The sequence below is a fragment of the Rhinoraja longicauda genome, chromosome 40 (assembly GCF_053455715.1).
Source record: "Rhinoraja longicauda isolate Sanriku21f chromosome 40, sRhiLon1.1, whole genome shotgun sequence".
Classification (NCBI taxonomy): domain Eukaryota; kingdom Metazoa; phylum Chordata; class Chondrichthyes; order Rajiformes; family Arhynchobatidae; genus Rhinoraja; species Rhinoraja longicauda.
In genome coordinates, this window is record NC_135992.1 from 8254445 (window position 1) to 8276147 (window position 21703).

At 52.6% G+C, this 21703-nt stretch overlaps 1 protein-coding gene across 1 annotated transcript in view; it reads right to left on the minus strand.

Annotated features, from left to right (window-relative positions):
* LOC144611394 (pleckstrin homology domain-containing family A member 4-like) overlaps window positions 1-21703 on the minus strand; it is a 57775-nt gene that overhangs the window by 11433 nt on the left and 24639 nt on the right. Inside the window, 12 exon segments of the mRNA XM_078430465.1 lie at window positions 7-137; window positions 1700-1978; window positions 3912-4082; window positions 5295-5468; window positions 7089-7216; window positions 8981-9089; window positions 11723-11821; window positions 14880-15018; window positions 15929-15935; window positions 16970-17054; window positions 18830-18898; window positions 20841-21041. Coding sequence (XP_078286591.1) covers window positions 7-137; window positions 1700-1978; window positions 3912-4082; window positions 5295-5468; window positions 7089-7216; window positions 8981-9089; window positions 11723-11821; window positions 14880-15018; window positions 15929-15935; window positions 16970-17054; window positions 18830-18898; window positions 20841-21041 — 1592 coding nt within the window.

Genomic DNA, 21703 nt, shown 5'->3' on the forward strand with positions numbered 1-21703 from the left:
CCTCACCTGGTCTTGGTGACCACCATCTTCACCTCCTCCGGTGTTCTTTGCTTCTCTTGCAGTCGCTCCGGGCTGAAGGGAGGGTCAGGATCCACATCAATGTATCGTGACGTCAACGTGACTTTACTCGGCGTACACTGAAAACAGAGATGCATCTGGTGGGTGTGTACCGGCTCGGGTTCGCCAACTTCCTCCCTCCCAAATACGGGACAAAAAGTGACGTCAATGCCCCACGTGTCCACACCCAGCCAGCGGCCACGTGCTCCCGCTCCACCAATGGGTCTCCAACGGTGGTTATTGGTTAGCGTTAGCGCAAAGGATCAAAGAATTAAAAGCAGTGAACTGAGGAAACGGGCAGAGAAGTGGGAGCAACTGAAACATGTCTTGTAGGAGTAGCAACTCAACATTCTGTGACAGGGCCTTTCAGGAGTTAAAAGAAAGTCGAGGTTAGATCCTTAGCCGTGTCAGGAAGGCTGGCCTTTTCACAAGCCCACCTGGGCTTTAGTTAAACATTTTGTTCAAGATGGCCACGCCGTTGTGTTTGGCTGCCTGCCACTGTATGTTTCATATTTTTTTTCCTAATCAGATGTGCAGCACTTTGGTCAACGTGGGTTGTTTTTAAATGTGCTATACAAATAACATTGACTTGACTTGGGTTGGAGTGAGGAACAAACTGGGAGCAACCATGCAGCTGAGAATGGGCCTTCACCACCAGAGGGAGATAGTAGAGCCAATGTGGATAGGTTTCTGAGATGCTATCGACCAAAGATACTAGAGGAGCAAGATGAACCACTCCATCAAAATCGCCTACACTGAAGTGTAGTGCGCAAAGGAGCGGAACGGCCACCATTTTAGTCGGCAAAACCCGCCGTTTGCTCTGCCTCTCGCAGTGTAATCAGTGAATTTCCCAATCTCGTTGTACCCCTGTACAATGACAATAAAGATATATTGTATTGTGGTATTGTATTGTTGTGTGGGAACAGTATGTGTGATGATACCATAAAAATGCAGAATATATCTCATCGGTCAATTCACAGATTTTTGTTATTTTTATTTTTAAATGTTTCTGCAAGTTTCTGCCGACTAAAATGGCGCCGTGACGTACTACGGTTTTTGAGGGTCGAGTGGCCTATCTTGCTCTGCTCTATTATCTTTGCTATCGACTGTGGCTCCACCTTCAACACCATAATCACACCCGAAACTCATCTCCGAGCTCCTGGACTTAGGAATCAACACCCCCCCCCCCCCCCCCCCTCTGCCACTGGATCCTCAACATTCTGACCCACAGACCACAATCCGTGAGGATGGGTGACAACCGCTACTCTACAATAATTCTCGATGACCGGTTCTCAGTCCCCCTCTGTGCGCGATACAGGCCCCATAGCAGAAGCGTCCACGTCGCGGGGCTGGAAACTGGAAGTGTCCTGAGCTAATTCCCACTGATTGTCGCCGGAAGCTTGCGCCCCCTTCAGGACGGATGATGACAGTGATGGAACGTTTGAAACATGGATGACGGACATGAAAGAAGAAGTATGCGGCCAAATACCGATTGCAAAACTAAACTAAAACCAAGCATAGTGCACCCTCAGTGGGGGTGGGGGTGGATCATGGTGTTTGTGTTGTGGCTGCACCTCAGATGAGGCTTCCTGGTCTGGTCGGGACGGGGGGGATGTGGTCTCAGCCGTGGCAATACTCTTACCTCTTTTCTGACCAAACGGTTGTTTTCTCTCGTCTGACTCTCCACCCTTGCGGGAGGCGGCAGTATCTTTGTCACCAGCGTGCTTGACGTGACCATGTTCGGTGTGCCCGGTGTCTCCGTCGCTGCGGCCTGTGCCGTGTTTCCAGGGCTGGTTTGTGAGGACACCGTGCTGGGAGCGAGCGGGCCCCCCGATAAATGGCTGGTCTGTGGTCTTTTGCCTAGAAAGATCCTCGTGTGGGGCCCTGGTGTCCCTGACTTCTGCTCGGTCAATGGCCCCCTCTGTTAATTGAACAGAAGATTAAGTCACAGAGTCAGACAGCATGGAAACAGGCCCTTCAGCCCAACTTGCCCATGTCGACCAACATATCCCATCTACAGTAGTCCCACCTGCCTGCTTTTGGCCTATATACCACTAAACCAATCCTATCAACAGACAATAGGTGCAGGAGGAGGCAATTCGGCCCTTCGAGCCAGCACCGCCATTCAATGTGATCATGTCTGATCATTCACAATCAGTACCCCGTTCCTGCCTTCTCCCCAAACCCCCTGACTCCGCTATCAATAAGAGCTCTATTCAGCTCTCTCTTTGTACCTGTCTAAATATTTCTTATATGTTGCGATAGTCCCAGCCTCAACCACCTCCTCTGGCAGCTTGTTCCATGCACCCACCGCCCTTTACGTGAAAAAGGGTTCCCATTAAATCTTTCCCCCCTCACCTTAAACTTTTGTCCTCTGCTTCTCTGTGCACTTTTCCGATCTATTCCTCTCATGATCTTGTAGACCTCCATAAGATCACCCCACATTCTCCTCCATTCTAAGGAATAATATCCCAGCCTGCTCAACCTCTCCCTTTCGCTCAGACCCTCGAGTCCCGGCAACATGCTGGTAAATTTTCTCTGAACCCTGTCACGTTTGACAACAACTTTCCTGTAACAGGGGGAACGTACTTCCTCATCAGGCAATCCCTAACTGTCTTGTTCTGGGTTAACAAAATTCAAACCGAAGGCACCCTGGGTCTTGTTTTCCATTTGTCACAGTTCCCTTCAGAGCAAACACTCGGTGTGGTGATGCAGCGGTAGAGTTGCTGCCTCACAGCTCCAGAGACCTGGGTTCGATCCTGACTACGGGTGCTGTCTGTATGGAGTTTGTACGTTCTCCTTGTGACCTGTGTGGATTATCTCTGGGTGCTCCAGTCTCCTCCCACACTCCAAAGACGTGCAGGTTTGTTGGTTAATTGGCTTTGGTTAATAAAAAAAGGTAGATTATCCCTAGTGTGTAAGGTGGTCATTAGTGATAGGAGCAGAATTAGGCCAATCGGACCATCACATCTACTCCGCCATTCAATCATGGCTGATCTATCTCTCCCTCCTGACCCCATTCTCTGGCCTTCTCCTTCACGTATGCCTTCGCATAGTGTTAAGTGTGCGCGGGGATCGCTGGTCGGCGCAGACTCGGTGGGCCGAAGGGCCTGCTTCCAAGCGAAACTAAACTAAAAACTAAACTCAGATAGCTCCCAGCATTCTCCTGAGGCACTGACCACTGGCATGGAACATAGAAAGATCGGGACATTAGTTCATAACAGAATCTAAACACCTTCCTTCAGGCTCTTGAACACAGCACAACACCAACCACTACCTCAACATCTATGACCTTCTATGGACCGTGTCCTTGGTTGCACTATTATGGCTACCTCGCATAATGGTCATTAATTTACTTTAGTATTGATTATTATACACCGAAACATTATGACCACTGACAGGTTAAAGTGAATAACATTGATTATCTTGTTACAATGGCACCTGTCAAGGGGTGGGATATATTAGGCAGCAAGTGAACAGTCAGTTCTTGAAGTTGACCTGCGCGCACGCGCACACGCACACGCACACACGCACACACGCACACACGCACACACGGGACAATTTACAATTTTTTTTGGAGTGTGGGAGGAAACCGGAGCACCCGGAGAAAACCCACACGGGTCACAGGGAGAAAGTACAAACTCTGTACCGACAGCACCTGTAGTCAGGATCGAACCTGGGACCCGGGTCCCTGGCGCTGTGAGGCAGCAACTCTACCGCTGCAGCCCAGTTATTGGGAAGAAGGAGATGGCCATCTCAGTGAGACAGGCGGGTACAACCTGGTACCTCCAGTGCCCGGCAGAGACTGGAGGTGGTCACCCTACAGTGAGGGCACTAGGGTGGGCTGCACCCACCACAACTGGCGACGCCACAACGCTCCTCTGGGCTGCTCTGCTTGCCCTGTTTCTGTCCCTCTCCCTGTCCCGGCTCTGGGCCTGGAGGTGTCGCTTCATCCTCTCCATTTGCTCCTCCGCGCTCATCCTCGGCCTCCTCGCTGGGCCCCCGACAGTCGACTCCAGTTGCTCCTGAAGATTTAACGACAGATGACGACGCAATTAAACGTTTCAAAAAGTCACACTCTTAGCTTTTAAGCATCCTAGATGTCTGCGGCAAAATAAATAGCTATCTCTTCAAAGGTGGAGACAAAGTGCTGGAGTAACTCAGCGGGCCAGGCAGCATCTCGGGAGAGAAGGAATGGGTGACGTTTCGGGTCTCGAACCGAAATGTCACCCATTCCTTCTCTCCCGAGATGCTGCCTGACCCGCTGAGTTACCCCAGCACTTTGTGTCTACCTTCGATTTAAACCAGCATCTGCAGGTTTTTTTTCCTACTTGCTATTTCTTCACTTGTTTTGTAAAATGATAAGCAACAAATATTATAAGAAAATAACTGCAGATGCTGGTACAAATCGAAGGTATTTATTCACAAAGTGCTGGAGCAACTCAGCAGGTCAGGCAGCATCTCGGGAGAGAAGGAATGGGTGACGTTTGCCGGGATTGTTGTTCGAAAAACACCGAGGCGGCACGGTGGCGCAGCGGTAGAGTTGCTGCCTCACAGCGCCAGACACCCGGGTTCGATCCTGACTACGGGCGCTGTCTGTACGGAGTTTGTACAATTCTCCCCGTGACCTGCGTGGGCTTTCTCCGGGTGCCACCGGGTGCCACCGACACTCCAAAGGCGTATTGGTTGGTAGGTTGGTTGGCTTGGTATAGATGCAAATTGTTCCTAGTGTGTTTCGGACAGTGTTAGTGTGCGGGGATCGCTGGTCGCCGCTGACTCGGTGGGCCGAAGGGCCTGTTTCCGTGCTGTATCTGTAAACTAAACTAATCTAAGAGTTGGAGGGAATGAGTTCCCAGTGGCAAGGGGGTTGGTGCTTGAGGCTCACAGACAGAGGGGGATCGGTAACAGAGGGAAGGGGGTGAGATATCCACTCACGCAGTGACTCGTTGAGGGTGGGGCCTGAGAGGATGATGGAAGCAGATTCCATAGGTGCCTTCAAAATGGAATTGGGCACAGGATGCAAATGGTTGTAATGCATAGGAAGGAACGGCAGATGCTGGTTTAAACCGAAGATAGACACAGAAAGCTGGAGTAACTCAGCGGTTCAGGCAACATCTCTGGAGAAGGGTCTCGACCCAGGAACGTCACCTATTCCTTTTCTTGAGAGATGCTGTCTGGCCCGCTGAGTTACTCCAGCTTCTTGTGTCTATCTTTGATTGTAATGCAGATGGTGTTACCTTGTATTTTCCGTTTGTCACGGGGTCAGGCTGGAGATCCCCCTGATCCTGGTGCTTCTGGTCTCTCTGGGCTGCAGGAGGTGCTGTTTCAGTCTCGACACGTACAGAGGAGATACACTCATCGTGATATGGCGCCTGAGGGAGGGGAGGCCGACAGGGAGCATCTTCCACTCCCTGCAGCGTGTCCCAAGGACCAAGAAAGAAAGGGATTAGGGACAGCATCTCTCGCCTGCCCCCCATCTTATCCCATGCACCATCTTCTTCCCACCATCCTCATCCCATCCGCCAATTTCCCTACCCAACATTTCTTACCGTTGTCTCCGCCCGCCCGCCATCTCTCCCCATCGTCCCCACCTAGGGGTGCCAACTATCTCACTCCCAAATAAGGGACAAAGGTTGACGTCACCGCCCCGCGTGACCTCACCCAGCCAGCGGCCACGTGCTCCCGCTCCACCGATGGTGGCCGCATGGCACTTGAGACGGGCCTACGGCGTCCGGGCCTACAGCGTCCGGGCCTACAGCGTCCGGGCCTACAGCGACCGGGCCTACAGCGACCGGGCCTACAGCGACCGGGCCTACAGCGACCGGGCCTACAGCGTCCGGGCCTACAGCGTCCGGGCCTACAGCGTCCGGGCCTACAGCGTCCGGGCCTACAGCGTCCGGGCCTACAGCGTCCGGGCCTACAGCGTCCGGGCCTACAGCGTCCGGGCCTACAGCGTCCGGGCCTACAGCGTCCGGGCCTACAGCGTCCGGGCCTACAGCGACCGGGCCTACAGCGACTGGGCCTACAGCGACCGGGCCTACAGCGACCGGGCCTACAGCGACCGGGCCTACATAGTTTGGGCCTATATAGTTTGGGCCTACAGCGCCCCCCGAGCCTAATACGGGACAAGGGCGGTCCCATACGGGACAAACCAATTTAGCCCAAACTATGGGATGTCCCGGCTAACAAGGGACAGTTGGCAACCCTATCCCCACCCCATCTGTAATCTCCCCCCCACCACCTCACCCTGCTCATCTCATTCTCAAAGCTCAGATCCCATCATCTCCCCACTGCTCCACTTATTAACTTCTCATCCACGACTATCCATCTTTTAGTTTGGTTCAGATATACAGCGTGGAAACAGGCCCCTCGGCCCACCGAGTCCGTGCCGGCCAGCGATCCCCGTACATTAACACCATCTTACACACCAGGGATAATTTACAATATCACCAAGCCAATTAACCTACAAACCTGTACGTCTGTGCAGCGTGGGTGGAAACTGGAACACGCAGAGAAAACGCACGCACGCACGTCACGGGGAGAACGTACAAACTCTGTACAGACAGCACCTGTAGTCAGGATCAAACCAGAGCCTCTGGCACTGTAAAACAGCAGCTCTTCCACTGTGCCACCGTGCCGCCATTCCTATCTATCTTTTTGTAATCTCCAACTCCACTATCCACCTCTCTACATATCTCCTTATGGCTTTATCTTGCCTACAGTCCTTAACCCTATTCTTGCCACCATTTTTCTTCCAATCACACCTGTTCATTAGTTAAAGGAGTAGAATTAGGCCATTCGGCCCTAGAAAGTCTACCCCGCCATTCTGTCATGACTGAACTGTCTTTCCCTCAACCCCATTCTCTTGCCTTCTCCCCTTGACACCCTTACTAATCACCTATAACCCCAGAACCCTTATTAATCATGAGGGATACACTTATCCAACAGGTTCCTGCCTTCCTCCTTGGTCAGTACGCCATACCTGTAACTGGTGAAGGAAAGGTTTGCCGAAAGGGGTCCATCTTACTCACCAAGAGAGGCCCATAGTGAGCCGTTGGCTGCCTCGGGCTTGGAGGTGGCAGTGACGACAGGCTTTGTAGGGAGTCCACCGGCAGCAGGGAGTGATGTTCGAGGATCGGAGACACGGCAAACGCCATGGCTGGAGACAGGGAAAGGCAGAGCATTGTTTAAATCCCGCCGCGCATAAAATCATTCCCACTTGAATGGGAAAGCAACAGAACAGACACAACATTGGTAACTTGGGGTATGGCCTTTTTAGATTTAGATTTAGAGATACAGCGTGGAAACAGGCCCTTCGGCCCACCGAGTACGCGCCGCCCAGCGATCCCCGCACATTAACACTATCCTACACACACTAGGGACAATTTTTACATTTACCCAGTCAATTAACCTACATACCTGCACGTCTTTGGAGTGTGGGAGGAAACCGAAGAGTGGCTGTCATACTGAGTTACTCCAGCACTTTGTGTCTATCTATGGCAATTTGAAACATTGGTTCTACAGGGTATAGGTACTGTATTACAAGAGGCATAGATAGGGTAGACAGTCAGAACCTTTTTTTTTCAAGGGTGGAAAAATTCATAGGTCATAGGAGCAGAATTAGGCCATTCGGACAATCAAGTCTACTCCGCCATTCAGTCATGGCTGATCTATCTCTCCCTCTCAACCACATTCTCCTGCCTTCTCCCCATAACCTCTGACACCCGTACCAATCAAGAATCTGCCAATCTACGCCTTAAAAATATCCATTGACTTGGCCTTCACTGCCCTCTGTGGCAATGAACTCCACAGATTCACCACCCTCTGACTAAAGAAGTCAAAAGTCAAAGACTAGAGGCATAGATTTACTGTGAAAGCGGCAAAGTTTAAAGGAGACGGACTGGACTTTTAAAAAAAACACAATTTGGTGGTGGCTGCCTGGAACGTGCTGCCAGAGGTGCTGGCGGAGGCAGGTACGATAGTGGCAGTTCAGAGGTTTTCAGATATGTACATCACATTTACAGAGAATGGAGCAATATGGATCATGTGCAGACAGATGAGGTTAGTTTAGTTTAGCATCATGTTCCGCACAGGTATTGTGGGCCGAAGGGCCTGTTCCTGTACTTTTCAATGTTCTGCGTTCTACGTATTAAATGCAAACTATTTTCGGTTCTATCCCGATTCAGGTCAGTGTCTATGTCCCTGCTGTGTGCCAGAGTCTAGAGTGTGTACTCCATTCCAAGTCAGGCTTTGTGCACTCTCATGCCACTGTGGGCATCACTACCAGTGTAATACAAGGACAGCGCTTACACAAATACAACTATTACATGATACAGAGTTCATGGAATCCGTGTGAGTCAGTATGTGTGGGACCCATCCCCCAGTGAGGGTTAGTGTGTGTGTGTGTGTGTGTGTGTGTGTGTGTGTGTGTGTGTGTGTGTGTGTGTGTGTGTGTGTGTGTGTGTGTGTGTGTGTGTGTGTGTGTGTGTGTGTGTGTGATCCCCGTGTGTGTGTGCGTGTGCGTGTGCGTGTGCGTGTGCGTGTGCGTGTGTGTGTGTGTGTGTGCGTGTGCGTGTGTGTGTGTGTGTGTGTGTGATCCCTGTGTGTGTGTGTGTGTGTGTGTGTGTGTGTGTGTGTGTGTGTGTGTGCGTGTGTGTGTGTGTGTGTGTGTGATCCCCGTGTGTGTGTGTGCGTGCGTGCGTGCGTGCGTGCGTGCGTGCGTGTCCCGTTCCCCCAGTGAGGGTCAGTGTGTGTGTGTGTGTGTGTGTGTGCGCGTATGTGTGTGACCCATCCCCCAGTGAGGGTCAGTGAGGGTCAGTGTGTGTGTGTGTGCGCGCGCGTGTGTGTGTGTGCGTGTGTGTGCGTGTGTGACCCATCCCCCAGTGAGGGGGTACAGCAGCGTTTCATGTTGTTCACCGTTTACCTGGGTGCCTCACTGACTCTATTGCGACGTGGAAGTTGTTTTTGTTGTTGCGCAGGCCCAGCATCACGTCTTGCATCATCCAGAGGTCCCGCTGGGCTGCTGCTCGCTCCTGCAGAAACACAGCCGCTGTCACTGCATCCGTCCACACCCCCTCCCCCCCCCCCCCCCCCCCGTGACCCCACCAACCCCAAACCACCAACACCAGAACCCATTCACACCCACCACTCAATGCTAATGATATGTCTGAAGAAGGGTCTCGACCCAAAACGTCACCCATTCCTTCTCTCCCGAGATGCTGCCTGACCCGCTGAGTTACTCCAGCATTTGATGGGCCGAATGGCCTAATTCTGCTCCTAACACTTGAGCTTTGGTATAAACGAGCATCTGCAGTTCTTTTTTTATCACATCCATCGATTACATTTTTATGGAGTTGCAATTGCAATAGTTTTCCTCTATCAGAAACTTATAAATCAAATTAATTTATTTTTAACTGCTAATCACCTCCTAGAACTGCTGTCCGAGCCACAAGATGACCTGATAACCAGAGATTTTTTATCGTTTCATATGTTCCAGGAGCAGAATTAGGCCATTCGGCCCATAAGTCTACTCCACCATTCAATCATGGCTGGTCTATCTCTCCCTCTCAACCCCATTCTCCTGCCTTCTCCCCATAACCCCCGAACACCCGAACTAATCAAGAATCCGTCAATTTCCACCTTAAAAATATCCATTGACTTTGCGTCCACAGCCATCTGTGGCAATGAGCGCCACACAGGGTCTCTGGCCAACTCTGTCTGCGTGTCTTTGCTTATCCATATGTTTTTGTGTGTATATGCCTGTTTGTATCTGAGTGCGTCTGAACATGAGAGCACACAGGACCAGGATAGAGAGATACTTGGTCGGCCTGGAGAGAGAGAGGGCTGAAGGGCCTGTTTCTGTGCTGTACGATTCTATGAGAGTGAGTGCAAGAGATGGTTGAATGCAAGTCTTTACAGGAAGAAGGGTCTCGACCCGAAACGTCACCCATTCCATCTCTCCTGAGATTTTTTAGATTTAGATTTAGAGATACAGCGCAGAAACAGGCCCTTCGGCCCACTGGGTCCGTGCCGCCCAGCGATCCCCGCACACTAACACTATCCTACACCCACTAGGGACAATTTTTACATTTGCCCAACCAATTAACCTACAAACCTGTACGTCTTTGGAGTGTGGGAGGAAACCGAAGATCTCGGAGAAAACCCACGCAGGTCACGGGGAGAACGTACAAACTCCGTACAGACAGCATCCGTGGTCAGGATCGAACCTGAGTCTCCGGCGCTGCATTCGCTGCAAGGCAGCAACTCTACCGCTGCGCCACCGTGCCGCATAGCCTACTGAGTTACTCCAGTATTTTGTGAAACAAGTGTTTACATCAGTGTCTTTGTGAGAATGCACCTCTGTTTGTCTATCCACTGCACTTGGGGATTGCTCCAGGTGGCACAGCGGTTGAGTTGCTGTCTCACAGCGCCAGAGACCCGGGTTTGATCCTGACCACGGGTGCCGTCTGTACGGAGTTTGTACGTTCTCACCGTGACCCGCGTGGGTTTTCTCTTGGTTTCCTCACACGTTCCAAAGGCGCGTGGGGTTTGTAAGGTTAATTGGGCTTTTGTAAATTGGTTCTGGGGGTGTGTAAGATTGAGCTAGTGTACGGGTGGCCCTTGGTTTGCACAAGGTGATCCTCGGTGGGCTGAAGGAGCGGTTTCCAAGGGTGCTGTATCTCTAAAACTTCAGTTCAACAGACAATGGCCAAAACTGACTGAAGATTGCAGGGCGGTGACATTGCCCGTCCCTACTGTGCAGCAAAGATACTAGAGGAACAAGATGGACCACTCCGTGGAAATCGCCTATACTGAAGTGTAGTACGCAAAGGTGCCATTTTAGTAAGCAAAACCCGCCGTTCGCTATGCCTCTCGCAGTGTAATCAGTGTTTTGGGGGAACAGTATGTGTGATGATACCATTAAAATGCAGACTATATCTCATCCATCAATTCAGATTTTTGTTATTTTTCTTTTTAAATGTTTCTGCAAGTTTCTGCCTATTAAAATGGCGCCGTGATGTACTACGGTTGTTAGGGTCGAGTGGTCTATCTTGTTCCTCTAGTATCTTTGCTCTGGAGGGATCCGTGTCCCAGGCACAGAAAGGTTCTCGGCCCGAAACGTCACCCATTCCTTTTCTCCGGAGATGCTGCCTGTCCCGCTGAGTTACTTCAGCGTTTTTGTGTCAATCGACGGTGGAAAACCAACAGCATCATAGACATAGAAACATAGAAAATAGGTGCAGGAGTAGGCCATTCGGCCCTTCGAGCCTGCACCGCCATTCAATATGATCATGGCTGATCATCCAACTCAGTATCCCGTACCTGCCTTCTCTCCATACCCCCTGATCCCTTTAGCCACAAGGGCCACATCTAACTCCCTCTTAAATATAGCCAATGAACTGGCCTCAACTACCTTCTGTGGCAGAGAATTCCACAGATTCACCACTCTCTGTGTGAAAAAAAACGTTCTCATCTCGGTCCTAAAAGACTTCCCCCTTATCCTTAAACTGTGACCCCTGGTTCTGGACTTCCCCAACATCGGGAACAATCTTCCTGCATCTAGCCTGTCCAACCCCTCACAGAACCCCAGCAGTTCCTTCCCACACAGAAAGCTCCATCAACAAACGAGGTGTGAAGTGAAGTGAGCAGCATGCTCGTGCCTTACCTGGGGGTCCCCACAACGGCTCATCAGCTCTCGGGGGGCCCGGAGACACTCCAGCTCCTCCTCCAGGAATTCGTACTCGCTCCAAGCCTGCTCCATTTCCTGTCCCACAGTGGAAATAAGCTCAGTTCTGATTATTGTCAAGTGCACCAAGGTACAGTGAAAAGCTTTTAGTTGCGGGCTAACCAGTCAGCATAAAGACAAGACATGACTACAATTATAAATTATAAAAGGACTGGACTGGACCAGGTGCAGGAAAAATGTTCCCAACGTTGGGGGAGACCAGAACCAGGGGCCACACAGTCTAAGAATAAAGGGGAGGCCATTTAAAACTGAAGTGAGAAGAAACTTTTTCCACCCAGAGAGTTGTGAATTTGTGGAATTCTCTGCCGCAGAGGGCAGTGGAGGCCGATTCACTGGATGAATTTAAGAGAGAGTTAGATAGAGCTCTAGGGGCAAGTGGAATCAAGGGGTATGGGGAGAAGGCAGGCACGGGTTACTGATTGTGGATGATCTGCCTTGATCACAATGAATGGCGGTGCTGGCTCGAAGGGCCAAATGGCCTCCTCCGGCACGTATTTTCTATGTTTCTATGTAATCAATCCACTACAGTGTACAGATACATGACAAGGGCATAACGTTTAGTGCAAGGTGTCAGCATCGTTAGAGTTGTGGTGGGCATGGGGCAGGGAGATGGGGGTATGAACATTTTCATAAACATGTTCAACCTGCCCTGACGGTAAAATGGAAGAGGACGTTGTTTATATGGACTGTTAAAAGGCATTTGATAAATGGCCACTTGGGAGGTTGATGATAATATGAGGAGCACTTGGTATGAATGGAGATGTTGCTTTAGTTTTAGTCTTTAGTTTTAGAGATACAGCTTGCAAACGGGCATCTTTGGCCCACCGAGTCCGCACAGACCAGTGATCCCTGCACAGTTACACTACCCTACATTCACTAAGGACAATTAACCTATGAATCTGTGCGTCTTTGGAGTGCGGGAGGAAACCAAAGATCTCGGAGAAAACCCACGCAGGTCATGGGGAGGACGTGTAAACTCCGTACGGACAGCACCCGTAGTCAGGATCGAACCTGGGTCTCTGGTGCTGCAAGGCAGTAGCTCCACTCCATCGTGTGGCCATTAGGGAAAGTCAGGATTCATTCCTGGTCTTACCTATTCCCTACATCCATGGAAGTAACTGGGCTTGGTGAACCATTCTTGTGCAGTCACAGGGGATTGGAAGAGAGAGAGAGAGAGATGCTACCCTTTGTTCTGCTTCAGGGTAGAGGAAGAAAGTTGCGATGATTGGTCTTTGGTCCAGCCCGCCCCAGGCTGGGACCAGTGAGATTGATAGACTGGAGCGGCTAGGCTTGTATACACTGGAATTTAGAAGGATGAGAGGACATCTTATCGAAACGTATAAGATTATTAAGGGGTTGGACACGTTAGAGGCAGGAAACATGTTCCCAACGTTGGGGGAGTCCAGAACAAGGGGCCACAGTTTAAGAATAAGGGGTAGGCCATTTGGAACTGAGATGAGGAAAAACTTTTTCAGTCAGAGAGTTGTGAATCTGTGGAATTCTCTGCCTCAGAAGGCAGTGGAGGCCAATTCTCTGAATGCATTCAAGAGAGAGCTGGATAGAGCTCTTAAGGATAGCGGAGTCAGGGGGTATGGGGAAAAGGCAGGAACGGGGTACTGATTGAGAATGATCAGCCATGATCACATTGAATGGCGGTGCTGGCTCGAAGGGCCGAATGGCCTCCTCCTGCACCTATTGTCTATTTCGACTCCCAAGTTCCCAGCTCCGCACTGAGCAGTGGGAATGTGACAGGATCCAGGTAGCAGACCTGGAAGGTCGGTTTCCCGGCTTGGGTTGCCTCAGCCAAAGTCCGAACTTGGCGTCCACCCTCAGGCGGCGGCTCTACTCGTCTACAGTTCATTTTTTAACCCCCCCCTCCCCCCCAACCCAATCTCTACTTTCAGTCTGAGGAAGAGTTCCGACCCAAAACGTCACCTATTATTTTCCTCCAGAGATGCTGCCCGTCCCACTGACCAGCACTTTGCGTCTATTTTCAGGTGAGCCTACAGGTAGGCCGCTTGCTCGGTGGAGTCTCAGCACTAGCGAGTTGTCTCCAGTGCAGGGATTGACACTGACTCCTGTACCAGCCTGGTGCATTGGTTTCCCATGCCGGTTTTATGAGCCAAGCAGATCATCAGCAGACTGAGACTGGGGTCAGTGTCCTCTCAATATCAGAGACCGTTCATCATTTGTCTCCTTAAATAGGTCAGGTACACCCTCTATTCACCACTGTGAGCCAGTGCCCCCGAGCAAGGCACGGTGGCGCAGCGGTAGTGTTGCTGCCTCACAGCGCCAGAGACCCGGGTTCGATCCTGACCGCGGGCCCTGTCTGTAGGGAGTTTGCACGTTCTCCCCGTGACCTGTGTGGGTTTTCTTCAGGATCTCTGGTTTCCTCCCACACTCCAAAGACGTACATGTTTGTAGGATGATTGGCTTGGTGTAATTGTAAGTTGTCCCTAGTGTGCGTAGGATTGCGTTAGCGTGCGGGGATCGCTGGACAGCGCGGACTCGGTGGGCCGAAGAGCCTGTTTCCACGCTGTGTCTCTAAACTAAAAAAAAAAAAAGAATGACAGGGCACGATTTACCATGGTACTGAAAGTGCCAGTTCTCTCGGGAGTTCTCGTTCTGAGAGGACTAGGGTGAGCAGCACAAAGAGGGTCGGGCGAGGAGAGGGACGTGGGTTGGTGGGCTGAGCCGGTGAAGGGTGATGGAGGAGGCCCTGTTGCAGCCTGGGGCTCGCCTGGATCGGGAGCCGCTCCAGTACATCCAGCGCAGGGACCGGACTTTGGACTCTTTGTAAATGGCGGCAAAATATGGCGACTCGTGCACGTGTGATCGATGCGGAAAGTATTTCACTGTGCAGTGGACACGCGCGGCAATAAAGCACGGTGGAGCTGGAGGACAAGAGTCTTCTTTCCATCTCCAGCTGGGGGCAGGGGATTGAAAGCGGGCACCCAATTCCAACTAGCGCTTGGGGTGAGTCTGGGATTCCGAGGGGAAGGTGTGGCCGCTCCGAGACGCGTCACCTCCCAGCCCTCCCGCTCTACCGGTGAGCGAGGCGATGCGTTGCCGTTACCATGGAGAGGTCGCAGAGCCTGGCCCGGGTCTGGATCAGCTCCTCCTGCAGAATCCGCTGCTGGCAGAGCAACCTCTTGCCGACGTTCTGCTGCCCTCCAAACTCCGCCAACTGGCCGCGGGTCACCTCCAGAGCCCCCCTCCAGCTCGTCCCTAGAGGGAGAGGGAGAGACCAGCGTGCATGTCAGCTCCTTAGCAGACGGTCCTTAGCAGCCCTCCGCTGCCGAACCTCCCCTCTCCTGCAACCTCCTCCAGCTCCTACCCCCCCTCTCCTCTGGCCAAGTCAGTGGATATTTTCAAGGCAGAGATAGATAGATCCTTGATTAGTGCGGGTGTCAGGGGTTACGGGGAGAAGGCAGGAGAATGGGATTGAGAGGGAGAGATTGATCAGCAATGATTGAATGGCGGAGTAGACTTGATGGGCCGAATGGCCTAATTCTGCTCCAATCATTAATGAACTCTGAGAGCTCCCCCCCCTTCCATTTATAACACTCGCCTGCCCTTTCAGTCCCCCTTCCATAGCTCCCCCCAGCTTGTGCGCCCGACTACTTTTAACCTCCTCTATACCATTCTGTCCCTCTGTAATCTCTACTCCCTACAGATCGGTGAGAGCGGACAGGTCCATAGGGCCTAATTCCAGGGGGGGCAGTGATCACCGGAGCATCGCACTGGCACCTCTGTAAAAACAAAAGCCAAAATAAACAGCGGGGAATTTAACAGTGGCTGTTCCGGCACCTAAAACATTAGCACTGCAACACTGCCTATTTCCACACTGTGTCACTCTATCTCCTTATCTCCGACCCTCCCTCCGCCATCTCCAACCCCCCACAGGCCCTCTGCCCTGCATTTCCTCTAACCCCTATCCTTGCATCATTTCCTCTACATCCCGCTTAAACCACCCTCCCCACCTCCCGAGTCCTCTCTGGGGAGAAGGCAGGAACGGGGTACTGATTGTGAATGTTCAGCCATGATCACATTGAATGGCGGTGCTGGCTCGAAGGGCCGAAGGGCCTACTCCTGCACCTATTGTCTATTGTCTAATGAGTCCACTCCACCTCTTACACCCTCTCCCTGCAATCTCAGTCCCATCTCCCTCCACAATCCCTGGGTTCCTTGGACTCCGGTCTTTTGGTCATCCTTGAAGGTAGTTGCTCCCCTACTGGGGCACGCTGCCCTGAGAGCGTTTGATGGGTCAGTGTAGAGGGAGTGTTTAGTCGCTAATGCATTAATGTCTTGAACTCCTTCCCTCAACGTCTCCCCCCTCCCCTGCTCCTCTAACACGCTCCTCACAGAAAGGTAGACACAAAATGCAGGAGTAACTCAGCGGGACGGGCAGCTTCTCAGGAGAGAAGGAATGGGTGACGTTTCGGGTCGAGACCCTTCTTCATTCTCGACCCGAAACATCGCCCGTTCTTTCTCTCCCGAGATGCTGCCTGACACCCGCTGAGTTACTCCAGCATTTTGTGTCTACCTTCGATTTAAACCAGCATCTGCAGTTTTTTTTCCCTACACATCCGATGCTACTCACGGACTCTGGCTTTGGCCAAAAGCAGCCACAAGTCCCGTTTCCAGAAATGGTGGTAGAAACCTTTGCCCGAACATTGGAGTGAAAGAACTTGCAAAGTTTCATCGGCACTCCATTCACACAATGGGGAAGTGAGGGGACATTGAATATTATCCGGGCAGAGTTGCTGCCTCACAGCGCCAGAGACCAGAGTTCAATGCTGTCTGTGCGGAGTTTGTACAGTTCTCCACGTGACCGCGTGGGTTTTCTCCGGGTGCTCCGGTTTCCTCCCACACTCCAAAGACGTGCAGGTTTGTCAGTTAATTGGCTTTGGTAATAATTGTAAATTGTCCCTAGTGTGTGTAGAGGACAATGCTGCTGCACGAGGATTGCTAGTCAGAGCGGACCCGGTGGGCCGAAGGGCCTGTTTCCCTGCTGTCTCTCTAAACTAAACTAATCGGGACAGAAGTCTCATTTAGACTCTGATCTGTCCGAGAGGGAAGGAAGGAAGGAGTGAGGGGAACTTGGGACGGTGGGTTGGGTGGGGAGAGCACCAGTTGTTGGACATATCAATGGATATTTTTGACTTACCTTCTCTATCTTGAGTGGAGTTGCTTCAGCCACAAGTCCCTGGAGAACTCTGTCCTGTCCACACAACCTGGTCAACAGCACCTGAGGATATAACGCAGGGAACGTCAGATCCAAACAACAACTGAAGACCATGACCATCCACCCACACTGCCCTTATCATTAAGAGCTTGATAGGATCGTGTAGAGGGAGCTTTCCTCTGTGTCTAACATGTGATGCCCTGCCCTAGTTGGGTTTGATGGGATCGTGTAGAAGGTGCTTCCCTCTGTATCAAACCCATTTTGTCCTTGCCCTGGGAGGGTTTGGTACGACAACGAAGAGGGAACTTTACTTTGTATGTAACTAGGGTTGCCAACCTCCTCACTCCCAAATAAGGGACAAGGTGACATCACCGCCCCGCGCCCCACATGACCTCACCCAGCCAGCGGCCACGTGCTCCCGCTCCACCAATGGCGGCCGTCCGGGCCAGGAGGCGGGTTGCTACGCAACCTCCGTCAGGTGGCACCCAGGCCTACACTCTCCTGGATTACAGCGGCTCCGGGCCTACAGTGTGGTCCGGGCCTACAGTGTGGTGCGGGCCTACAGTGTCGTCCGGGCCTACAGTGTGGTCCGGGCCTACAGTGTGGTCTGGGCCTACAGTGTGGTCCGGGCCTACAGTGTGGTCCGGGCCTACAGTGTGGTCTGGGCCTACAGTGTCGTCCGGGCCTAATACGGGAGAAGGGCGGTCCGTTATGGGACAAACCAATTTAACCCAAAATACAGGATGTCCCGGCTAATACGGGGACAGTTGGCAACCCTATATTTAAACCATGCTGTTCCTGCCCAACAGTGTTTGATGGGACACTGGTTCGAAGGGTTTTGCTTTGTATCTCAGCGATATTCTCTTTCCTCTGGGACAATTGATAGGACAATGAGGAAGGAGGTTTACTCCAGATTATGGCACTGCCCTGTACCTGTTGAATCTGAAAATGGTTCTTGAAATGGTTTTGTTTTTCTTAAGAACTACTGTAAAGAGTTGGGGCATCATAGTGGTACAGCTGGTAAACCCACTGCCTCACAGTGCCAGAGACACCATTCTGATCCTGACCTTAGTTGCTGTCTGTGCGGAGTTTGCATGTTCTTCCCACAACTTTGTGGATTTCCACAGGTGCTCCGGTTCCCTCCCGCATCCCAAAGACGTGTGGTTTTATAGGTTAATTGCCCGGTGGGAAAACAGGATAATATCGAGCTAGTGTGAATGGGTAGACAGACAGATAGACACAAAATGCTGGAGTAACTCAGCGGGTCAGGCAGCATCTCTGGAGAGAAGGAATGGGTGGCGTTTCGAGTCGAGACCCTTCCTCAGACTGATGTCAGGGGAGAGGGAGATACATAGATTAGGAAGTGTAAGGTGCGAGAAAAGGTAGTGTGAACGGGTGATTGATGGATAGCATGGACTCGGTGGGCCGAAGGGCCTGTTTCCATGCTGTATCTTTCAATCAATCAATCAAGACATTTTGTAAAGGAGTAAAAGATTGGCAGCACGGTGGCGCAGCGGTTGAGTTTCTGCCTTACAGCGCTTACAGCACCAGAGAACCGGGTTCGATCCCGACCACGAGCACTGTCTGTACGGAGTTTGTACGTTCTCCCCGTGGGTTTTCTCCGAGATCTTCGGTTTCCTCCCACATTCCAAAGACGTACAAGTATGTAGGTAACCTGGCTTGGTAAATGTAAAAATTGTTCCTAGTGTGCGTAGGATGGTGTTAATGTTTGGGGATCTCTGGTCGGCGCGGACCCGATGGGCCGAAGGGCCAGTTTCCGCGCTGAATCTCTAAACTAAACTAAAAGGATGATCCTCGAGGCTGAAAACCAGACTCACGTCAACTTCGCTCTCAGCCATTTTGACGGAATCTGCAGTAAATTCCGGGTAGATCTCGGCAGCAACTCCCTGCAGAGAGAGGGACTGTTAGCATCCAACCACACCCCGACCATTCACACCACATCTCCCAATGAACTACACACAATAGCCCTGAGACTCTCCCCATTGTCCAAACTCATGGTCGCTCTAGTGAGCAATGTTGATTGATTGAAAGATACAGCATGGAAACAGGCCCTTCGGCCCACCGAGTCCGTGCTACCCATCAATCACCCGTTCACACTACCCTTTCTCGCACCTTACACTTCCTAATCTATGTATCTCCCTCTCCCTGACATCAGTCTGAGGTAGGGTCTCGACTCAAAAGGCCACCCATTCCTTCTTTTGTCGAAACAAAGAATTGCAGGTTAAGGCACAAAAGGACACAAAATGCTGGAGTAACTCAGCAGGTCAGGCAGCGTCTCTGGAGAGAAGGAATGGGTGACGTTTCGGGTCGAGACCCTTATTCAGACTGACGTCACATCAGGTCTGAAGAAGGGTCTCGACCCGAAACGTCACCCATTCCTTCTCTCCTGAGATGCTGCCTGACCCGCTGAGTTACTCCAGCACTTTGTGTCTACCTTCGATTTAAACCAGCATCTGCAGTTTTCTTTCCTGCGCTCTCTGGAGGACATGGTCAGGTGACGTTTCAGGTTGAGACCCTTCTTCGGACTCGACCCCAAAACCTCACCTATCCATGTTCTGCACGCCTGACCTGCCGAGTTACTCCAGCACTCTGTGTCCTTTTGCTCAGCGTATCTGTGCCCTCTCCCTGAAACTCTGCCCAAAGGTCAGCTTGGTTTGAAACAAGTTTCCTGCCTCAATCCTGCACCCCTCCCACCCCCACCCAACCCCCCCCACCCACCCAACCCCCCCCCCCCACCCACCCAACCCCCCCCCCCACCCACCACCCAACCCCCCCCCCACCCACCCAACCCCCCCCCCACCCACCCAACCCCCCCCCACCCACCCAACCCCCCCCACCCAACCCCCCCCCCACCCAACCCCCCCCCCACCCAACCCCCCCCCACCCAACCCCCCCCCCCACCCAACCTGCCCCCCCCCCACCCAACCCCCCCCCCCACCCACCCACGTGTCTCTCACTCTCCCCTCATTCTAGAAAAGTCCGGAATCAAGGCAGCAATTCTAGAATCATTAGAAAATGTACGCCCCATTTTGACTCCCCTTTTCACCCCACTCCCAATCTCCTCCCCCCCTCCACTCACCTGCCCATTCCATTCTGCTCCCCTCATTTCTACTCTACTCTCCCCTCCTCTTCCGTTCTACTGTCCCACCTCCCTCCTGCTCCCCTTCTCCCACCTCCCACCCACTCACCCCATCCCGTTCTCCCCCTTCCCCCCCCCACTCTCCTGCCTAATCCATTCCCCCCCTCATTTCCACTCTCCCCCTGCTCTTCACTCTCCCACTCATCCCCTCTTCCTCTCTCCCATTCCCATCATTCCCACTTCCTCTCAGTCTCCCTCTCGCTACCCCTTTCCACTCTCCCCCTCCCCATTGACAATCCCCTCCCCAGCCCTCTCTCCCTCCTTACCCCCCCTCCCCCGGCCCTCTCTCCCTCGGCCCTCCCCCCTCCCTCGGCCCTCCCTCCCTCGGCCCTCCCCACCTCTCTCCCCCGGCCCTCCCCCCTCGGCCCTCCCTTCCTCGGCCCCTCGGCCCTGCCTCCCTCGGCCCTCCTCCCCTCCCTCCCCATTCCCCGGTTCGCCTCCCCTCCCCCCCCTCCCTCCCCATTCCCCGGTTCACCTCCCTCCCTCCCTCCCTCCCTCCCCATTCCCCGGTTCACCTCCCTCCCTCCCTCCCCCCCCTCGGCCCTCTCCCCCCTCCCTCCCTCCCTCCCTCCCTCCCCATTCCCCGGTTCACCTCCCTCCCTCCCTCCCTCCCCATTCCCCGGTTCACCTCCCTCCCTCCCTCCCTCCCTCCCCATTCCCCGGTTGGCCCCAGCACCGTGAGTGATTACATTGACGGAGGGAGCGAGGGAAAGTCTCCGTCCGGTGGGCAGCAGAGGGGAGAAGCCAGCCCGAGGCGAGGTGGGAGGTCGAGGGGGGAGCTGGATGAAGCTCGAACAGCTTCCCTGTAGAAGAGAAACAGAGTTAGAGAAAACCTGGCAAGAGAAAGCAGAAAGGTACACGGATGGGACAGGTTTGGAGGGATATGGACCAAATGCAGGCAGGTGGGACTAGTGTAGCTGGGACATGTCGGCCGGTGTGGGCCGAAGGGCCTGTTTCCACACTGTATCACTCTGTGACTAAATGGAACGCAAGGCACAATCTCAGATTCTGGGATAAACCCGTCACCTCCCTACTTCTCCCTTCCCAGTTTGACTGTCTCGGTGGCCACCTGCCCTGGTTCTGCTCACTCATGTAGTTTGGCTTGACCTTCTCGTTGTTTAGTTTAGTGTATTATTGTCACGTGCACCGAGATACAGTGAAAGGCTTTTTGTCGCGTGCTAACCCAGACGGTCAGGAGAGGGGAGAAGAGTGCCTGGTCCATGATTCGGCTGCTGGCCTTGCCGGGGCAGCGTGAAGTGTGGATGGAGTCAGTGGAAGGGAGGTTGGTTTGTGTGGAAGATAGACACACAATGCTGGAGTAACTCAGCGGGACAGGCAGCATCGTCGGAGAGAAGGAATGGGCGACGTTTCGGGCCGAGACCCTCCTTCAGACTGATGTCAGGGGGGTGGGATGTACATAGATCAGGATGTGTAAGGTGTTGAAACAGGACCCAAAGGATCTCGACCCAAAACATCACCCATTCCTTCCATCCAGAGATGCTGCCTGTCCACTGAGTTATTCAGCCTATCCTCAGTTTAAACCAGCATCTGC